This window comes from Lycium barbarum, chromosome 12 (assembly GCF_019175385.1).
Source record: "Lycium barbarum isolate Lr01 chromosome 12, ASM1917538v2, whole genome shotgun sequence".
NCBI classification, from domain to species: Eukaryota; Viridiplantae; Streptophyta; class Magnoliopsida; order Solanales; family Solanaceae; genus Lycium; species Lycium barbarum.
This window is the reverse complement of record NC_083348.1, coordinates 57,222,125-57,238,269: the sequence shown is the minus strand read 5'-3', so window position 1 is coordinate 57,238,269 and position 16,145 is coordinate 57,222,125. Positions and strand designations below refer to the sequence as shown.

Genomic DNA, 16,145 nt, shown 5'->3' with positions numbered 1-16,145 from the left:
TGCACCATGAGCACCACACTCCCTGTATGTCTTTTAACAGTATCATAGTTAACATCACAGCCTGGGACAAGCTGATTGGATTTAAATTACACAAAATGATGGTGTAAAACATATTTATACGGCGTTATTACTATTTCTATCATATTACTAATTAAATTAATGTAATTATACATATAACCTAATAGGTAACTTGATTGCGTTAATATCTACAGTGAAAGCATAGAACTCGAGAGTTTCGGAATACATCAAATTCAGAAGATATCATATGAGTCACAATAACTCAAAGTGGCTATAGAGATTAATGCTGCTTACTCAAAATTTAAGAGGCAAAGCTAACATGATAAATATACTTTGCAAATACAAATTGATACAGGTGCTTCTATCTAGACAGTTACTTTTAGAGAAGCTGCACATTGCACTACGAAAATCCTAATTTATTTATAAATATAGCTGAAAATGGAAAACACTAAATCAGAACAACAACAACAACAACATACCTAGTGTGATCCCACAAGTAAGGTCTGGGGATGGTGGGGTGCACGCAGATCTTACCCCTATCTCTTGTGGGGTAGAGAGGCACTTTTGGGAAGAAATAGAATCTGCATGAAATCATTCACAGGCTGGTTTCGTGTCAAAGCTGCTCAAGCAGATTGCAAAGGCTTGAAAGGCAGAAAGTGGATAGCGGTAATCCATGGTGAATATATCTTTTCCAATTTTTCCAAACTGTATAATTACTTTCTCTTGTTCGTCGGCAGGTATATTGTGAGAAGGATCAACCGCTGCCACTAGCTGGAAATTCTTTACAGAAGCCACTGTAACACGACCTTTAAAATTTAGGCACCAGCACTGCAATTGTTCATGCCACCTAGGAGCCTTGTTTTTTAGCACAAGTGATTCTCGAGGGCCGGCATCATTAGCTGTCTCTTTTACATCTGAAACTGATGGAGATGTCTTCTCACCAAAAGACTGGGGAAACGATGTTGGTGTTGGAGCAGTGCCTCCCTCTTGGATAGAAGAGAAAGGAATAGAATGCATGGCACAAAGCATTCTCCTAGGTCCTCTTGAACGGAGAATATTGAGTTCATAGGAGATATTGGCAATACTGTAGTTGCATGCAGGTACTGTTGGAGATACCTGCTTTGCACGGAATCTCCTATTATGTTGACTACTTTCTTGAATAGATGCATCATTCGGAGGTTGGCTATCATATAAGGTGAACTTCGTCCCAAGAAAGTTAGACCTGCTCAAGTTGTTTCAACACTACATTAGCAAAATGAAAGGACAAAAACTTCGATGGGTACTATGGAAGGATGGTTAGGCACAAGTAGGGGTGTCAAATGGGCGGGTTGGGCTGGATTTGGACGGGTCAAAAGGGGCTGAGTTAAGTGACCCGCCCAAAAGTTGGGCTAAAAATTGGGTCATAACCCAGTCCGCCAAATTATTTCGAAGTTTAAATTTCTTTGTTTGTTCTTGTATAATTTTTTTTTTGGTAAAGTAATAAAATTTCATTAGTAAAGCATCAAGAAGATGCAAGGTTACAGAGGTGAGAAGCTGCTTCAAACAGAAACATGAAGCAGACTCAGCAAAAACTTGTAGAAAAGCAATCTAAAGATAGTCCATGTCTACCGAACTAGAGAAAGGGAGCTAACAAAATCTAGAAAGTTACCCACATTGTTTACGGGAGCAAAAAAATGCCAACTATAAAGAGTAGCTAAACACCTAGAACTATAAAGGTACTTGTATAATTTTTTAAGTACCTATTTAAACTATCCTTTTCTTTTTATAATCGTGGTGTCCGGGCCAGCTTGCGCGCACCTCAACTAATTCCACGGGATACCTGCCACCTCCCACCAACAAAAGATACCAGGTAACTCTGTTTCTTTATTATGGCTATATGTAATTTATCAAATAAAAAATATCTTTTTGAAATTGTTTTGACAAAGTTTCTACGGGTTGATTTGGACTATTGAATTGGGCTGAGCAAATAAATGGGCGGGTCATGTTTTCATGGGCTCACTTTGACACACTTAGGCACAAGTGATGAGAAGATAGTTAGCAGTTTGAGAGGACTTACCTCAATTTCCCAAGGTATGTGTTGCTCGCTCGAGAAAAATCATATGCAACCAATGAAATTACAAAATCTGTGCTTGTTGCCCTCCTGATCCTTCTGGCAGCCAGCAATAGTTTATCACTCTCATCCCCAGCTGTAAGTAAAAATTCAAATGTCTAGGGAGTTAGTTGGATAATGCCAAAGACAACTATGGAACTGCTACAGTCTATATTGCTCGGACTCTCAAGAATTTTGCTGTCCCCGTGTCGGATCTACTTTGGAGGATCAGACACGCACCCATCGGAACTTTTGAAGAGTCCGAGCATCATAGAGTGGTAGTGCATTAAACGGTTGGGAAAGACAAAAGTGAAAATTTGCAAGCAAGAATTTTTGAAAGCAAAAGTGAATTGTTAATTAGCATTAAGTACAAATATATCTCTCTTACTATTGTTTTGGTGTACCACGACTACTGCAAATAAAATAAAAGCCATGACAGACTTTTTGAGTTCTTTACACTTGTAACAATGAAGATCTTTCTGTAAATACTTCTACAGTACTTTCTTGTTGCTGAATACTCAATAAAATGTCCTTTAACAATCAAAAAAGAATTTCAGATGTGCACCTCCTTATAAAAAATTCATGTGTTATTTTTCCAATGAAAAATTACAGACCACAAACATTAAGCAGAAGTTTTAAAAGTTTTGTAGTTCTATTCCAGTGCAATAACTTGAAAAGTATCACAAAAGACCCATCAACCCATGTGTAAGTATCTCATCGAAGTAGAATTTCGAGATTTACGAGATGAAAATCGATTTATCGATCAGATACACAAGGTACATCTTCAAGGTGGCAACAAAGCACACAATCATTGAAGAGGAAATCAATTTCATAATAGTGTCAAAAAGGAAAAAAAGAACAGGCTTGAAGAAGAGTGAGACTTACATGGAGTCAAGCCTACGTAGAGGCGATAAACTGAATTATCTCGGCTCCGTTTGATAAAACAATGGATTGGGGCTTCACGGGGACCAGGCTGGTTCAAAGCAGAAACAGAAACAGAAAAAAAAATACTTTCTTCATTTTGATTTGACACATTGGCAATAGGAATAAGATGATAACTGAACAGAGTAGGAACAGTCACCTGCTTCAGTGAAATGGGAAAGGTAAGTCTACCACATTCCTCAGGAGTCTTGACAATCTCTTTTGTAACTTCTCTCCATGACTTGCAAACAGATGCACAAAAGAGAACCACAGTTCGAGCAGGCCAAGTTGTCTCACTCTCTTCAACCCTGCGAATTATATCCCAAAGTAGTTCAGGTGGTAAATTTGCCCATTGCCCTTCTTCACTTGGTTCAAAAGGGGCCACATCTGGGGCTATATGTGACCGGGTTCTGTTGCGCCAATTCCTTCCTTCCACTCCCCTCCTCCTTGATATATTCCCTATCCCATCTTTCATCTCGCGGAGCTCACGCACAATGCTCTTGAAGGACATTTCTGTTGATCACATCAACCAAGTCTTGGGATTAATTAAATTTTTGGACCACTCAAAATAATAATAGCCCGCAAATGTAAAGGTTTTGTATATTATATTAAGTATAAATATACATATTGTATACATAAAATATACTTGTAATACACATAATCAGTGTATAGGTTTTGTATACTTTGGCTAACACCCATAATTAATTTTGGACAAGGGCCAAAAATGAAAAAATCTCCCAAGTCTTTCCTTCAATGGAGTGGCACCAAGTTCAAACATCAACCACATATTCTTTTGACATGACAAACGTCACCTCCCCAAACCCTATCAGTAATTCTTTTCTCACTTAGCTCTTTTGGTACTCGAACCCCCAACTATAATCCTAACGATTAGGCTATCCTTTCCTTGTCTATCTCGAGCAAACATTTATGGAAAAGAATTACAATTTTCCCCTTTCTAACTACATATACCATGTCTTCAGCTAGCATATCTTAACAATGTGGTTCACCCTCTCTGTTTAATTAAAATAGATTACCTAAATGTCTTTAATAAAGAATTAAACCCAATATATATATATATATATATATATATATATATGTATATTTTTTTTTTTTATATTTTTTTTTTGGCAAAAAGGCATGAACTGATAACCACCCCAACAATCAGCATCAAGATTCCAGTAAGTTGGAAGAAATAATCCCACAAACCATTGATATTTCCACGATTAATTGTGTATTTCAAGAATAAAAATCAAAACTTTATCAATCAAGTAATACCAATTCAGAAATTTAAAAAGCCAGTTTCCCTAACAATAAAACAATAGAAAACCCCACATCAAGAAAGTAGGATCTCATGGCACCAAGAAGCTAAATAAGAGCACAAATGACAAGCAACAAGGAGAGAAAAACAAGAAATGAAGAAAAAGGAAAACTTTTTTAGAGCTGGCAAAACAATCAAACCCAGTTCCTTATATTTTTCTCTATTCTTTGGAAATCTCAGTAGCCCAGTTTGTTGATTACCTGAACTTTTACCTTATCGATGAGAGTTCGATTGCCCACTAATCCACCCCCCTACCCCCTATGTAATAACATTTTTTAAAAAAAAAAAAAAAGCAACAATGCCAACAACAACAACAGCTACGCCTCAATCGCAAACTAATTGAGAATCCTCAACATTCATTTCTCCCTACCCATTTCATTCCAATACTCAATAATTTAAAAAAAATGCCAGTTTCCCTAGCAAAAAAAGAAACAATATAAAACCCCAAATCAAGAAAGTAGGATCTCAAAGCACCCAGAAGGTAAATCAAAGCACAAATGACAAGCAACAAGGAGCAAAAAAAAAAAAAAACAAGATATGAAGAAAAAACAAAGCTTTTTAGAGCTGATAAAACAATCAATCAAGAAAACAACAAACAAAATGCCACCTTATATGTACTATCAGATCAGCTATGCGTTATCCCTTTTTTTTTCCATTCTTTAAACTCCCACATCGCCACCAGTAAACGCCGTTTCAACCAATGTAGAAGAAAAGGGTCAAAATGATAGATAGATACAGTTTAACTATTAGCGTATGTAGCAAAAGTACACCCCCAACCAACGCCCTTAAGTTAGGATTATTATTGAGCAAATGTAGGGACCTTACTCATTATTATTCTCTTTAATTTAATCCACTAGTTTATTTAGAGTTTGTTATCTTTTTCTTGTTTTAATTTCTTGTTTTGAAATTGGAAAAACAGACAAAAATTTGGTAAAAACCAAACTAAACTCATGTACACCCCTAGTTGTGGTACCAAATGATATGTATTATGGATGTGTATGTTTTCTCTCTCTAAAATTAGTGGATCCTAATAAATGAGCTAATTGATCAATTATTAATCAAATCAAAGTTGAGTACGTCATGAATTAAAGATGAGTATCTAGTATTCACTTCATAACTAGACGTAGAATCCGAAGTCCGAGCTAATAGATAGGCACACTGGTTCACTGATCTTTTGATAAAAGATAAAGAAATAGAAGTAAAGTAACACACGAGTGCGTTACAATCATGAATAATAACATCAAAATAAGAGTTATTGGCGCAAAATTTCACCAACGCTTATTAAACCAAAAGACTGTCAATCTCCACAATATTAGATGTTGATGTAGGTGTTCCTTTAGCTAGCTTAATGCTTCTTGAACATCCACTTCGGCCACGAGTGAGTCATGTGGCGTATCTATTCATATGAGATGTGAATTTTCTAAAAATTGATGTTTATTTTACATCTTAGAATGATGATTTTCTAATGTCTTAACAGACAATTCATAAATCAAAATACCGTAATTTGATTCAAATTAGAAAGTACTTAAATCTCAAAGCGTTGTATTATAAAAACTTACTCGCATCTGATATGTAATTGAAATTGGTACAAATAGAGGGTACGGTTAAGTTTTTTCGCCTATTAATCTTGTGAAGAAAAAGAGTGTTTGGTATGAAGAAAAATTTTCTAGAAAATATTCTCTTAGAAAATAAGTGAATTTCTTACTTATTTTCTAGTGTCTGGTATGCGAGCAAAAAAAAAAAATTATCCCAAGAATATTTATATGTAATCTAGCAAAACACATAGGGGTGGAATATGGTGGGGTTTGGCGTTGGCGGGGGGTGGGATGGTCAAGGGATGGGGTTGGGGGCGTTGGGTGGGTGGAGGAGGAGACATGAACTTGAAAGAAATTGTTTTCCTTACTTTCATTAGGGAAGTCGTTTTCACATTTTTAAGGAATTTGTTTTACAAAACATATTGACCAACCAAACTTGAAAAAGATTTAAAAAATAATTCTGGAAAATGGTTCCTCCACACCAAACACATCCATATTCCAATAGTTTTGATTGCTGAATCACCAAGAAAAGGTTAATTTATATCTCAAACCTATTTTAATGGGTGTTCAAGAATTTTATCCTTTTCTTTTTTTAGACATTTCATGGAGGTTTCTATTTTATTTAAATAAGACTAAAAGAAAACATAAAGACTTAAAATGTGGGGAATAAAGGGGCAAACTTTGACCATCATAGTTGCAAAAGGTATGAAGATTCTTAATCAGACTTTGATACTTGAAAAAGACCTCAATAATAATGGAGTATCTGTAAGCTTGTAACATATGTGTAAGCTCGTAACATGGCAAAATCATGACTATGTTTGAAGTTTGAACAGCTTGATGCCATTTTACATATCAAAATTTAGCTCAAGTGGAATAATAAGTTGTAAAATATCGTATTATTATCTAATATTTTATAGAAAATCTTATTTAAACTTTTCTTCACATAAATTATGATATTAGTATTCTTCCATCTTCTTTTCCCCGTTGATAACAACTATATTTGTTGAATAATTAATTCTCATGTCACGACCCAAACTGGAGGGCCATGACGGACACCTGGCCTTACTTGTCGAGTACCACTAGACATACATCCGTAAGCTAATCATAAGGATAGGTGGGACGTTAGGGCCGCCATGAGATAGTCTGCTGACTCACAGAATTGATAGACTGAAATAAGACAAGTCTGAAAGGACGTAACTACATAAACAAGCTGGACATACTGTACGGGCCGACGAGGCCGTACAACATCTGACTGTACATAACTGTCTACAAGCCTTTACTGGAGTTCATGACATAACGTGGTCGGGACAGGGCCCCCGCCATACCCATACATATGCATATATAACCATACTGACTCACAATGTAGCTCCGAAACAAGTGAAGTGCAACAACACTGTCTGCTGAGCTAATATCCTACTGGAAGAGCCGTCAACCTGTATATCAAGACCTGCGGGCATGAAACGCAGCGTCCCCAGGCAAAGGGACGTTAGTACAAAAATGTACCGAGTATGTAAGGCATGGAAAAACAGCATAATAGAGAGATGAAAGTAACATGAGACAAGAGAGAATCAACCTGTACATCTAAACTGCCACTGTAGGCCAATGATAAGCATGAATATTGTACATGCATGCATAAGGGTCATACATATATATGCATATATAACGCCTGTCAAGCCTATGTGGGCATCCCATCGTATCATATCAGCCTCTGCGGGTATCATCATAATCATGTGACCAGCTGATTAGGTGGTAGCGCGTATGTAACGCTGTCACCTTCCCCATATATATATATATATATATATATATATATATATATATATATAATGCAACGCATGAATATGATAAGAGTACATTTTGAATCAGTCCGAGTGACATAAGGTCGTTACACCTTCTAACATCATTATGAGATCGGAAAAGGTCCAAAAATACCCCTGAACTATTGAAAAAGGCTCATAAATACCCTCCTTCCACCTTTTGGTCTAAAAATACCCTTAAGGTTTGTTTTTGGCTCAAATATACCCCTCAAACTAACAAAGTTAAAGTTAACTCTTTTAAAAAGCCAAATGGCATTTTGTGATTAGACACATATATTATTTAATTTAAAAATTAAAAAATATGAACAAAACTGATTTTTTTTTTTGCATTTTGTGAATTAATCAACGAAATATGTTTTGTTTTTGCATTTCGTGAATAAAAAAACGAAATAGGAAATTATAATTTTTTTTTTGCATTTCGTGTATTGAAAAATGAAATAGGATAAAAAAATTAATTTTGTTCATATAAAAACAAAATTGGAAAATATATTTTGTCCAAATTTCCAATTTCGTTTTTATATGAACGAAAATAATTTTTTTTATCCTATTTCGTTTTTTAATACACGAAATGCAAAAAAAAATTATAATTTCCTATTTCGTTTTTTTATTCACGAAATGCAAAAAAAAAAACATATTTCGTTGATTAATTCACGAAATGCAAAAAAAAAAAAACAGTTTCGTTCATATTTTTAAATTTTTAAATTTTTAAGTTTCCACACAATTTTTTTTAAAAAAAATATGTAAATTACGGAATTTTATTATTGGCAATTTTTTTTTTTAAATCTGAAATTTTAAATTACTGGAAATTTATTATTGGCAATTTTTTTTTAAATTACGGAATTTTATTATTGACCAATTACAAATTGCCATTTGGCTTTTTAAAAGAGTTAATTTTAACTTGTTAGTTTGAGGGGTATATTTGAGCCAAAAACAAACCTTAAGGGTATTTTTAGACCTAAAAGGTGGATGGAAGGGTATTTTTAGACCAAAAGGTGGAAGGAGGGTATTTATGAGCCTTTTTCAATAGTTCAGGGATATTTTTGGACCTTTTCCGTTATGAGATAGCATTTCCATCAACAAGTGACTCTATGAATCACACTGAACCTGAAGAAGGACTTAGCAAGAATAACATTCTAGAACATGAATCAACATGGACATCCCTAGCTACTAAGAATAAAGTTATTATGGAGTAGCGTTACGTTTTCGTTTCGTTCATAAGGATCATGCTAAAAGAAAGAAAGTTAACCTTAACATACCTCAAGTCGTCCAAGCAATCTAACAATTAGCTTATCACAACTAGCACGCCAATCCTATAACAAAGGAACACATACATAACTTAGATGGTGCTAGTATATCAAACGATAACTCGATTCTTACGAAGAAACGGGTAGCATTTCCCCTTATCCTTAGTCACAATAACATATGCATCAGCCAACAACACCATAATAAATTTACATAACAACACCATAATAAATTTACATAAGTTCCTTAAACCTACTTCAACAAGTATTCCAAAGTTACATAACAAATAACCCAAAATATACTTCATAAATGATTATTTATACTCTCTTCATTTTCATGTCTATGTAGCAGAATCATAACAACATGATAACACCATCACCTACTACCCATTTACCATAGAATTCCAGCCATAACATGCTAACAACAATAACTAACATCTCATATGAGCCTCTTATACTTCCTTCAACAATCATACAAGGATATTCGTCAATCAACTACAGGCCCTTAAACTTAGCCTCAGCTGTCAAGTATGCCCTCCAACTTTGGGTGTGCACAAATAGGCACCTCAACTTGTATAAAGTTGAACATGTAAACACAAATGCTGACATGGCTTTGACTTGGCACTAACGTGTCCCTTCAAAATTTATGTGGCACATCATTGCCACGTCAGAATTTGTGTTTACATGTTCAATTTTATACAAGTTGAGGTGCCTACTTGTGCACACCCAAAGTTGGAGAGCATACTTGCCAGTTAAGGCCAAGTTTAAGGGTCTGTTTATGTATTATGCCTAGCTATTATGAACATGAATCCTTCATTATTAGTAACCAATTTACGAATTTAAGAGTTAGGGTTTATACCCAAAATTGGGGGTTTCACTTTAAATACGAACTTAGCTTAATATTGAGTTGTTTTAGGAATTGATTAGTGGGTTTTGATCACTTATACTTGAATTGCATGTTTCACTTTTGAATTTCCCATTTTGCCCTTGTGGGCTTGTTTCCCCAAATTCCATAGGCTTAAGTTGACCAAATTAAAAGCCTAGCAATATGGGTATTGTTCTTCATGATTTCTAATCTAGATTACATTATAAAATAGACCTTGAGTAATTGGAGGCATTAAGAAATGGAAAGGCACTCGCGTTATTTGTTCGGGATTCCTGTTTGGCACTCCAAGTAGGTTATGGCTTACCTTTTTGGTTAGATTCCGGTTAGCGACCGTATGTAGTACTAGGGAATTGTTGGAGACATCATGTGAACCTTCGGGTATGAAGTTTGGGATGGAATTCTTAGGTTGGTACTGTTGTGTGACTTGTGTGTTCGGGCTCGTGGCCTATAGAATCCCTAGGTTTATACTTGACTTTTCTTATGTGAATTGGTGGTTTCTACGTATTATGGGAGACTGTTGGAAGGAACGGATTCATGTGATACTTGTACTATGATGGCTGTCCTTATATGAATTGACTGGAATCCATATGTTATTTATGATATACTCATTGCATGACATACTTTCTCATATCCATGATATATTTGTCTTGATCTTGATTTTGGAAGATGGTGATAACGGAGGTAAGTATGACTCATGCGACATTACTATAATTGCATAGCCATCTCTATATTGTGTGATACTGAGTGATTAGCAATGATATTGGATGGAGGAGTGATACGCTCAAATTTACACTTTTAATAGCGTAAAGCGGACGATGTCAAATATAGTAACCCAATGAAGTTGGGGTCGAATCCCATAGAGAATATGGTGTGAAAAATTTACTAAACAAGTATTATACTAATCTTGCGGTCCTGGTGTATTCCAGAAAAAGGGTTTTATAGTTGTTTTGGTTTGTGGACTAATTTAAAGTGACTAGAAATTTAAAGTTGTAAATATATGGGTAAAAAGAACCAAGGTTGTGTCCCCGTCAGATAAAGTGTGTGATCATGGATATAGATCTTGATATACTTCTAATGGATCGTTTGTATGGATGTACTTAACCTCTATGTGAATCTGAACTATTTTCCAATAAGAAAAGATTATTTCTTTCTATGCTTTTTCCAAAGATAAGAAAGTATGCATGAAGAACGGTTAATTATGCCAAGTAAATTCCTCTTATTCCTAAGTGAATTTATTAAACAAGGTTTAAAGCCTTGAGTTCTTGTTATTTGTTCTTACCTAACCTTAGCTATTTTCCCAAATAAACTAAAGTTTATGGCGTTAGCTAATGTTTGCAACCACAAACTATATGATGAAAACGAAGAACAAATAAACCCTAACAATCCATTATGCGTATATCTTTCACGATCCCCAATCACAACACACCCATCCTTGGGTTCACAACCTTAGTAAAGGTGTTTAGCTACTCATGGCAACAAGAAAACAATAAAAGATTGAAGATTGCATAATTGAATTTTGTATTGAACTTACGAATAAAACTTGAAAGTAACGAATGTAATTTGTCTAAAAAATCTTCAAAAGTAATAACAACTCAAAAGTAATTACTACAAGTCTAAAACTCCAAATGTCCGAAAAATAAAACTTAAACAGGTATTTACACAGGTAGGGCTGTTCACGGTTAAAACCAAAACCAAACCGAAAATTTAACCAAACCGAATAAAAAAACCGACATTTGGTTTGGTTTGGTTTGGTTTGATTTCGTTTTAAATTTTAAAAACCAATAATATTTGGTTTGGTTATGGTTCTATTAAAAAATAACCGAATAAATAACCGAACCAAACCGATAAATTATATACATAAATTTTATAATTATTTATATGTATAATATTAGTTTTTCATAAATAATTATAAATATTTTATACCTTTTAATCATTAATTTGATTTTTGGTCTACTTATTTGACAGAATTGTTTAAGGCCCATGTTTTTAAGAATATGTCCAGGCCCATGTCTTTAAGTCTTTTAACTCTTTAAGTGTTAAGTGTAAACCTACTAACAGAAGCTCACATTAGAGTCTAATGTCTTTAACTTAAATTTTTAGCCTTTCTTTGTCAGCCATTTGATTTTAGGTTGTTTCTTCTTCTTTTTTTCGAATTTATACCTTTCTTTTTTCTTGTTTGAATGAGTCCTAACCTTCTAATATTTTTCATATGAAAAGGACAGAGGTTGTAGATTTGGAGGATCCTATAGAAGATACTTCAGTAACATCAGCATTTGTTGTAACTCAAGCACATGGTAATGCCATAATACTTCTTCCGTGGGTAATCCTCCTAAAAAGCAGAAAAGAACAACTCCTTGTAATCGAGACCCTAGCCTTGGGGATAATGATAGAAAAACATCTGAAGTTTGGGATCTTTACACAAAGTTTTGTTAATAAAATTGGAGAATTGAGGGTAAAATGCAATTATTGCCCCAAAGTTTGGGATCATTACACAAAGTTTTTTTATTTCATATATTTTCATTTTAATTTTAGGTAGTCTTTATGTTTAGTTAATATGTATGTTTGTAAACAACAACTAAAAGCTCCTATGCTCTACTTTATATCCAGGTATGTGTATTAAGATGACAAAAATGGTGCAGCCACTACTAAGTTAGTTTTTAGCTCTATATGTAATAGTTTAGCAACTTTGGGTAACTTAAGTACTACACTATCACTAATAGTGAAAATGTTTCTATGATGTATGTTTTACCTTAAACTATAAATAAAAGTTATCATTTGAACAAAAAAAAAAGACATGTCTTTTTCAACTTTTTAATGTTTTATTGATAAGTCTCATGACTGCTAGTCATAAACCGAAAAATCAAACCAAACCGATAATAACCAAACTGGTGGTTATTATTTTATTTGGTTTGGTTATGGTTTTAGACATTTAAAAACCGACTAAATTGGTTTGGTTATGGTTTTAATCAATAACCGACCCAAACCGAACCATGAACACCCCTATACACAGGTTAAACTCGAAATAATCAATCCAAATCCTGTTCCAGCTTGGTTTGCACTTTGACGGGTTGTCGACATGTTCGACGAGCATGACGACGGTCTGATGACATATTTTTCACTTTGCAGGATTTCCATTGTCAAAGCACTTCCACGGACCGTCGATCATGTCGATGGTGCAAATCGACGATCTAATGACTTTGGCACTTTGCAGGAACTTATCGACGAGGCAACTCGACGGACCATCAAGCACGTTGACGGTCTGTCCTTAATGCATATCAGATCAGATCACTTGTTTTCCTCGTTTTTTGCTTTCCAAGCATTCTAAAGTCGAAATACATGCACAACACACAAAACACATCAAACTAACACAAACTTGCTCAAAAACAAGTAAAACTTAGAGTTAAAAAGCATTAGATGTGGCATAATTTCATGGCACATCAACACCCTCAACTTAAAGTCTTTTCTTGTCCTCAAGCAAGTCAACTAACAGACTCAATCTACAAATGTCTCGATATTACAAAGTAAAACTGTCTACAATTGTTGTGGCAATTAACTTCCGGCATATCATATGTATCACAATGACTCCCCCCCCCAATAAAGACAAAACCAATCAAGGACTCGTCGCAACTAACAATGAGGCTTCAATTTATGACATCTAGTTATCAAAGAAACCATAGCACATACGAATCAAGACTCATGGGAAACCAGTCACTTAACTAATTCTCATGCCCTCATAAACACCAAAGAATGTCTCAACATATATATACACACAGAATGGGACAAAGGACAAAGGAGAAGAGAAACACTCACACTCACAAAGAAATTCTCTAGCTAAGCATGCAAATACCATAGGCTTGCCCTTATTTTCAGTACCCTCAACTTTGGACAGTTCGGTTGTGATCACACTAGGACTTTTTCAGGGTTGTAATGTAGGCTCGGGGATGGGTAGGATGTATATTTGGATAACTGTGACTCACCCTCCTTGAACACTACACCTTATTCTTTTTTTTTTTTAACCATTTTCGCCTTTTGTTTTCTTCCCTTTTTTTTGGCTTTATTGCCTCGGTGTGGATTTATTGCTATTCTACTTCTATATAATTTTTTTTTTGGTTTTCTATTTTTTTTTCTTTCTCTACCCTTACCACACTGATATCTTTTAACTAGGCAATTCACTTCTACCCCACTTTAGGCTTACGCATCATGTTCCCCTTATTCCACCTATCACTCCCAACTTAGGCTTTTAGCCTTAATCTTATTATTTTAGTGCCAAGGAGGGACCGGGTACAAAGAGATGGATATTCAGAACGGGTATTGGCGTATTACGGCTAGTCAAAGAATAAGTTATAAGGCTCAAAATGGCTAACAAGGGATATTAATCTATGGGTAGGCTTATATTTAGGCTAAACAGGGGTTCCTAACACAAACAAGGCCTAAGATCATTTCACAGCTTCACTTATCTTCAGAATGCAGGCACGACTAACTAGGCAAGTTCTAGATTACATACACAACTAGAGAATATATCTACAAAACCTCACAACACATGGCATCAGAATTGTCAACACACTAGTCTCCCCGCTATAATTTCGCACACAAGGTAACCCAATAATCTAAATGTCACACAAAGAAGCATGCATATCAATTAAACAACCAAGTACAATTTTTCCAAAAATTCAGAGGGGAGTATTTTTTTTCTCAAATCAAAACAAGACTGCCCTAGTTAATCAAACCACCACCAAATAAGTCAACGTTTCTCTATTTTATCTAAACACGACCTAAACATTCCAGGTTCAATAAGAAATAAACACCTCACGAAACTGAACCATGGCAAAGAAAAGCCGAGGGGGTCCTAAACACATATATACAATATAAACAAATCAAACACTCCCACCCCCAACTGAAAAAGTATGCAATGTTCCCAATGCAGTAAAAGCAAAACAAGAGAGTAGGAATACCTGTGGCGCACTAGGCGCGCTGCTCCTCTCGCAACTCATCGGTCTGCGAGTCATCAAGTGGTGCACCCGCACCACCAGTAGTATCAGTGGCTGCATCAGCAGCAGCATCTGTAGTAGCACCAGTAGCTGCTGGCACTGGAATGGGAAGGGGCGGTGGCAATGGCACGCCAAATGGAGCACTGCTCGAAGTGGCTCCTGTGGTCCCAAAAGGAAAATTATCTACAAGAGATCTCTGAATGGTCGCTGCCATGTGCTGCTCCTCTAGACTCGACCCTCTCGGCCGAGAACCCTATCTCACCTCCTCTACCACCTCTTCCTCATCAAGAACTAACCTTTTTCTCTTTCCTGGACCACCTGCCGCGGTAGGCGCAACTAACTACACCACTGGAAGCTCCTCCTCAATCTCCGCCGCACCAGATGGTGGTGCTGCTACTAGGCTCGGATCACGAACCTTCAACAATAAAACATCAGCTTTAAGCTGCTCCAACTCTGCCCTCAAATCATCAGTGGAAGTGGTCGGGCGGGCCATCTCCAATGCTGTCAATCTAATCTCAAACCCATCCAGCCGAGCTGACAGTGTCGACCTCACAAGCTCTACTGCCTCGTCCACTCTCGTTCTCAATTAATCATCGAGCTGGACCACTATGATCTTCGACTACTGGTCCGCTGTAGCCGCCTGTTTTGCAAATTTCCTAAAGTTGTCCATCGAGAAGGCATAGGGAACAACTCTGGCGGTACCCTGGGGCTGTGCAGCTGGGTCCACTGGCTGTGAGGCTGACCTCGGAGGCTGTGGAGCCGAAGTCTGTGGCTCAGGAACAGCAGTCTGAGTCTCAGCGGCAGCATCCCCAGTATCAGTAGCTGGAATCTCAGAATCTGCAGCCTGGACAGTCTCAGTAATAGGGGCAGCAGTAGCGGGTAACTCCTATGTAGAGTCACCCGCGGCCCCTGGATGAACCAGCTCCTGAGGTAGGGGTACACCTCTAAGTGCCACTGGGAACCCATCCGCTTCCCCTTGGCCATCATCGACGGCCTCTTTCTTGCTCTTCTCTACAGAATAAACTAACGAAGTTGTAATCCGGTGGTGGATATCATAGATAAAATGCACATGTGACCTCCGAACAAGCTTTATAATCATGCATGGATATATCAGTGAAGTGTTGGGCTGAGAGGCCCTCAACTGAATCTTAGTACTCGCCAAAGCCCCAAAATTAATCGGATATCTAGACATCAATGCGACAACAACAACCTGTCTGTCAGCTGTAAGTGCATTATGGGCCTGAGTGGGGAGAAGCCGCAAATGCACCCCGCTCCACCAAAACTTGCCCTCTAATGTCAACCATCTCTTCACTATCCGCTTGGCCAAGTTAGTAC

General features: G+C 36.4%; 1 protein-coding gene across 1 annotated transcript; it reads right to left on the bottom strand.

The window, feature by feature from the left end:
* Positions 1-333: 333 nt before the first annotated feature.
* Positions 334-5,152, bottom strand: LOC132622246 (tubby-like F-box protein 5). Its single transcript, XM_060336820.1, has 5 exons — positions 4,954-5,152; positions 3,189-3,541; positions 2,993-3,080; positions 2,075-2,204; positions 334-1,240 (listed from the first exon to the last, which is right to left on the bottom strand). The coding sequence occupies exons 2-5, from the start codon at positions 3,537-3,539 to the stop codon at positions 610-612; spliced, it is 1,200 nt and encodes a 399-aa protein (XP_060192803.1). The 5' UTR covers positions 3,540-3,541; positions 4,954-5,152; the 3' UTR covers positions 334-609.
* Between the last annotated feature and the right edge of the window lie 10,993 nt (positions 5,153-16,145).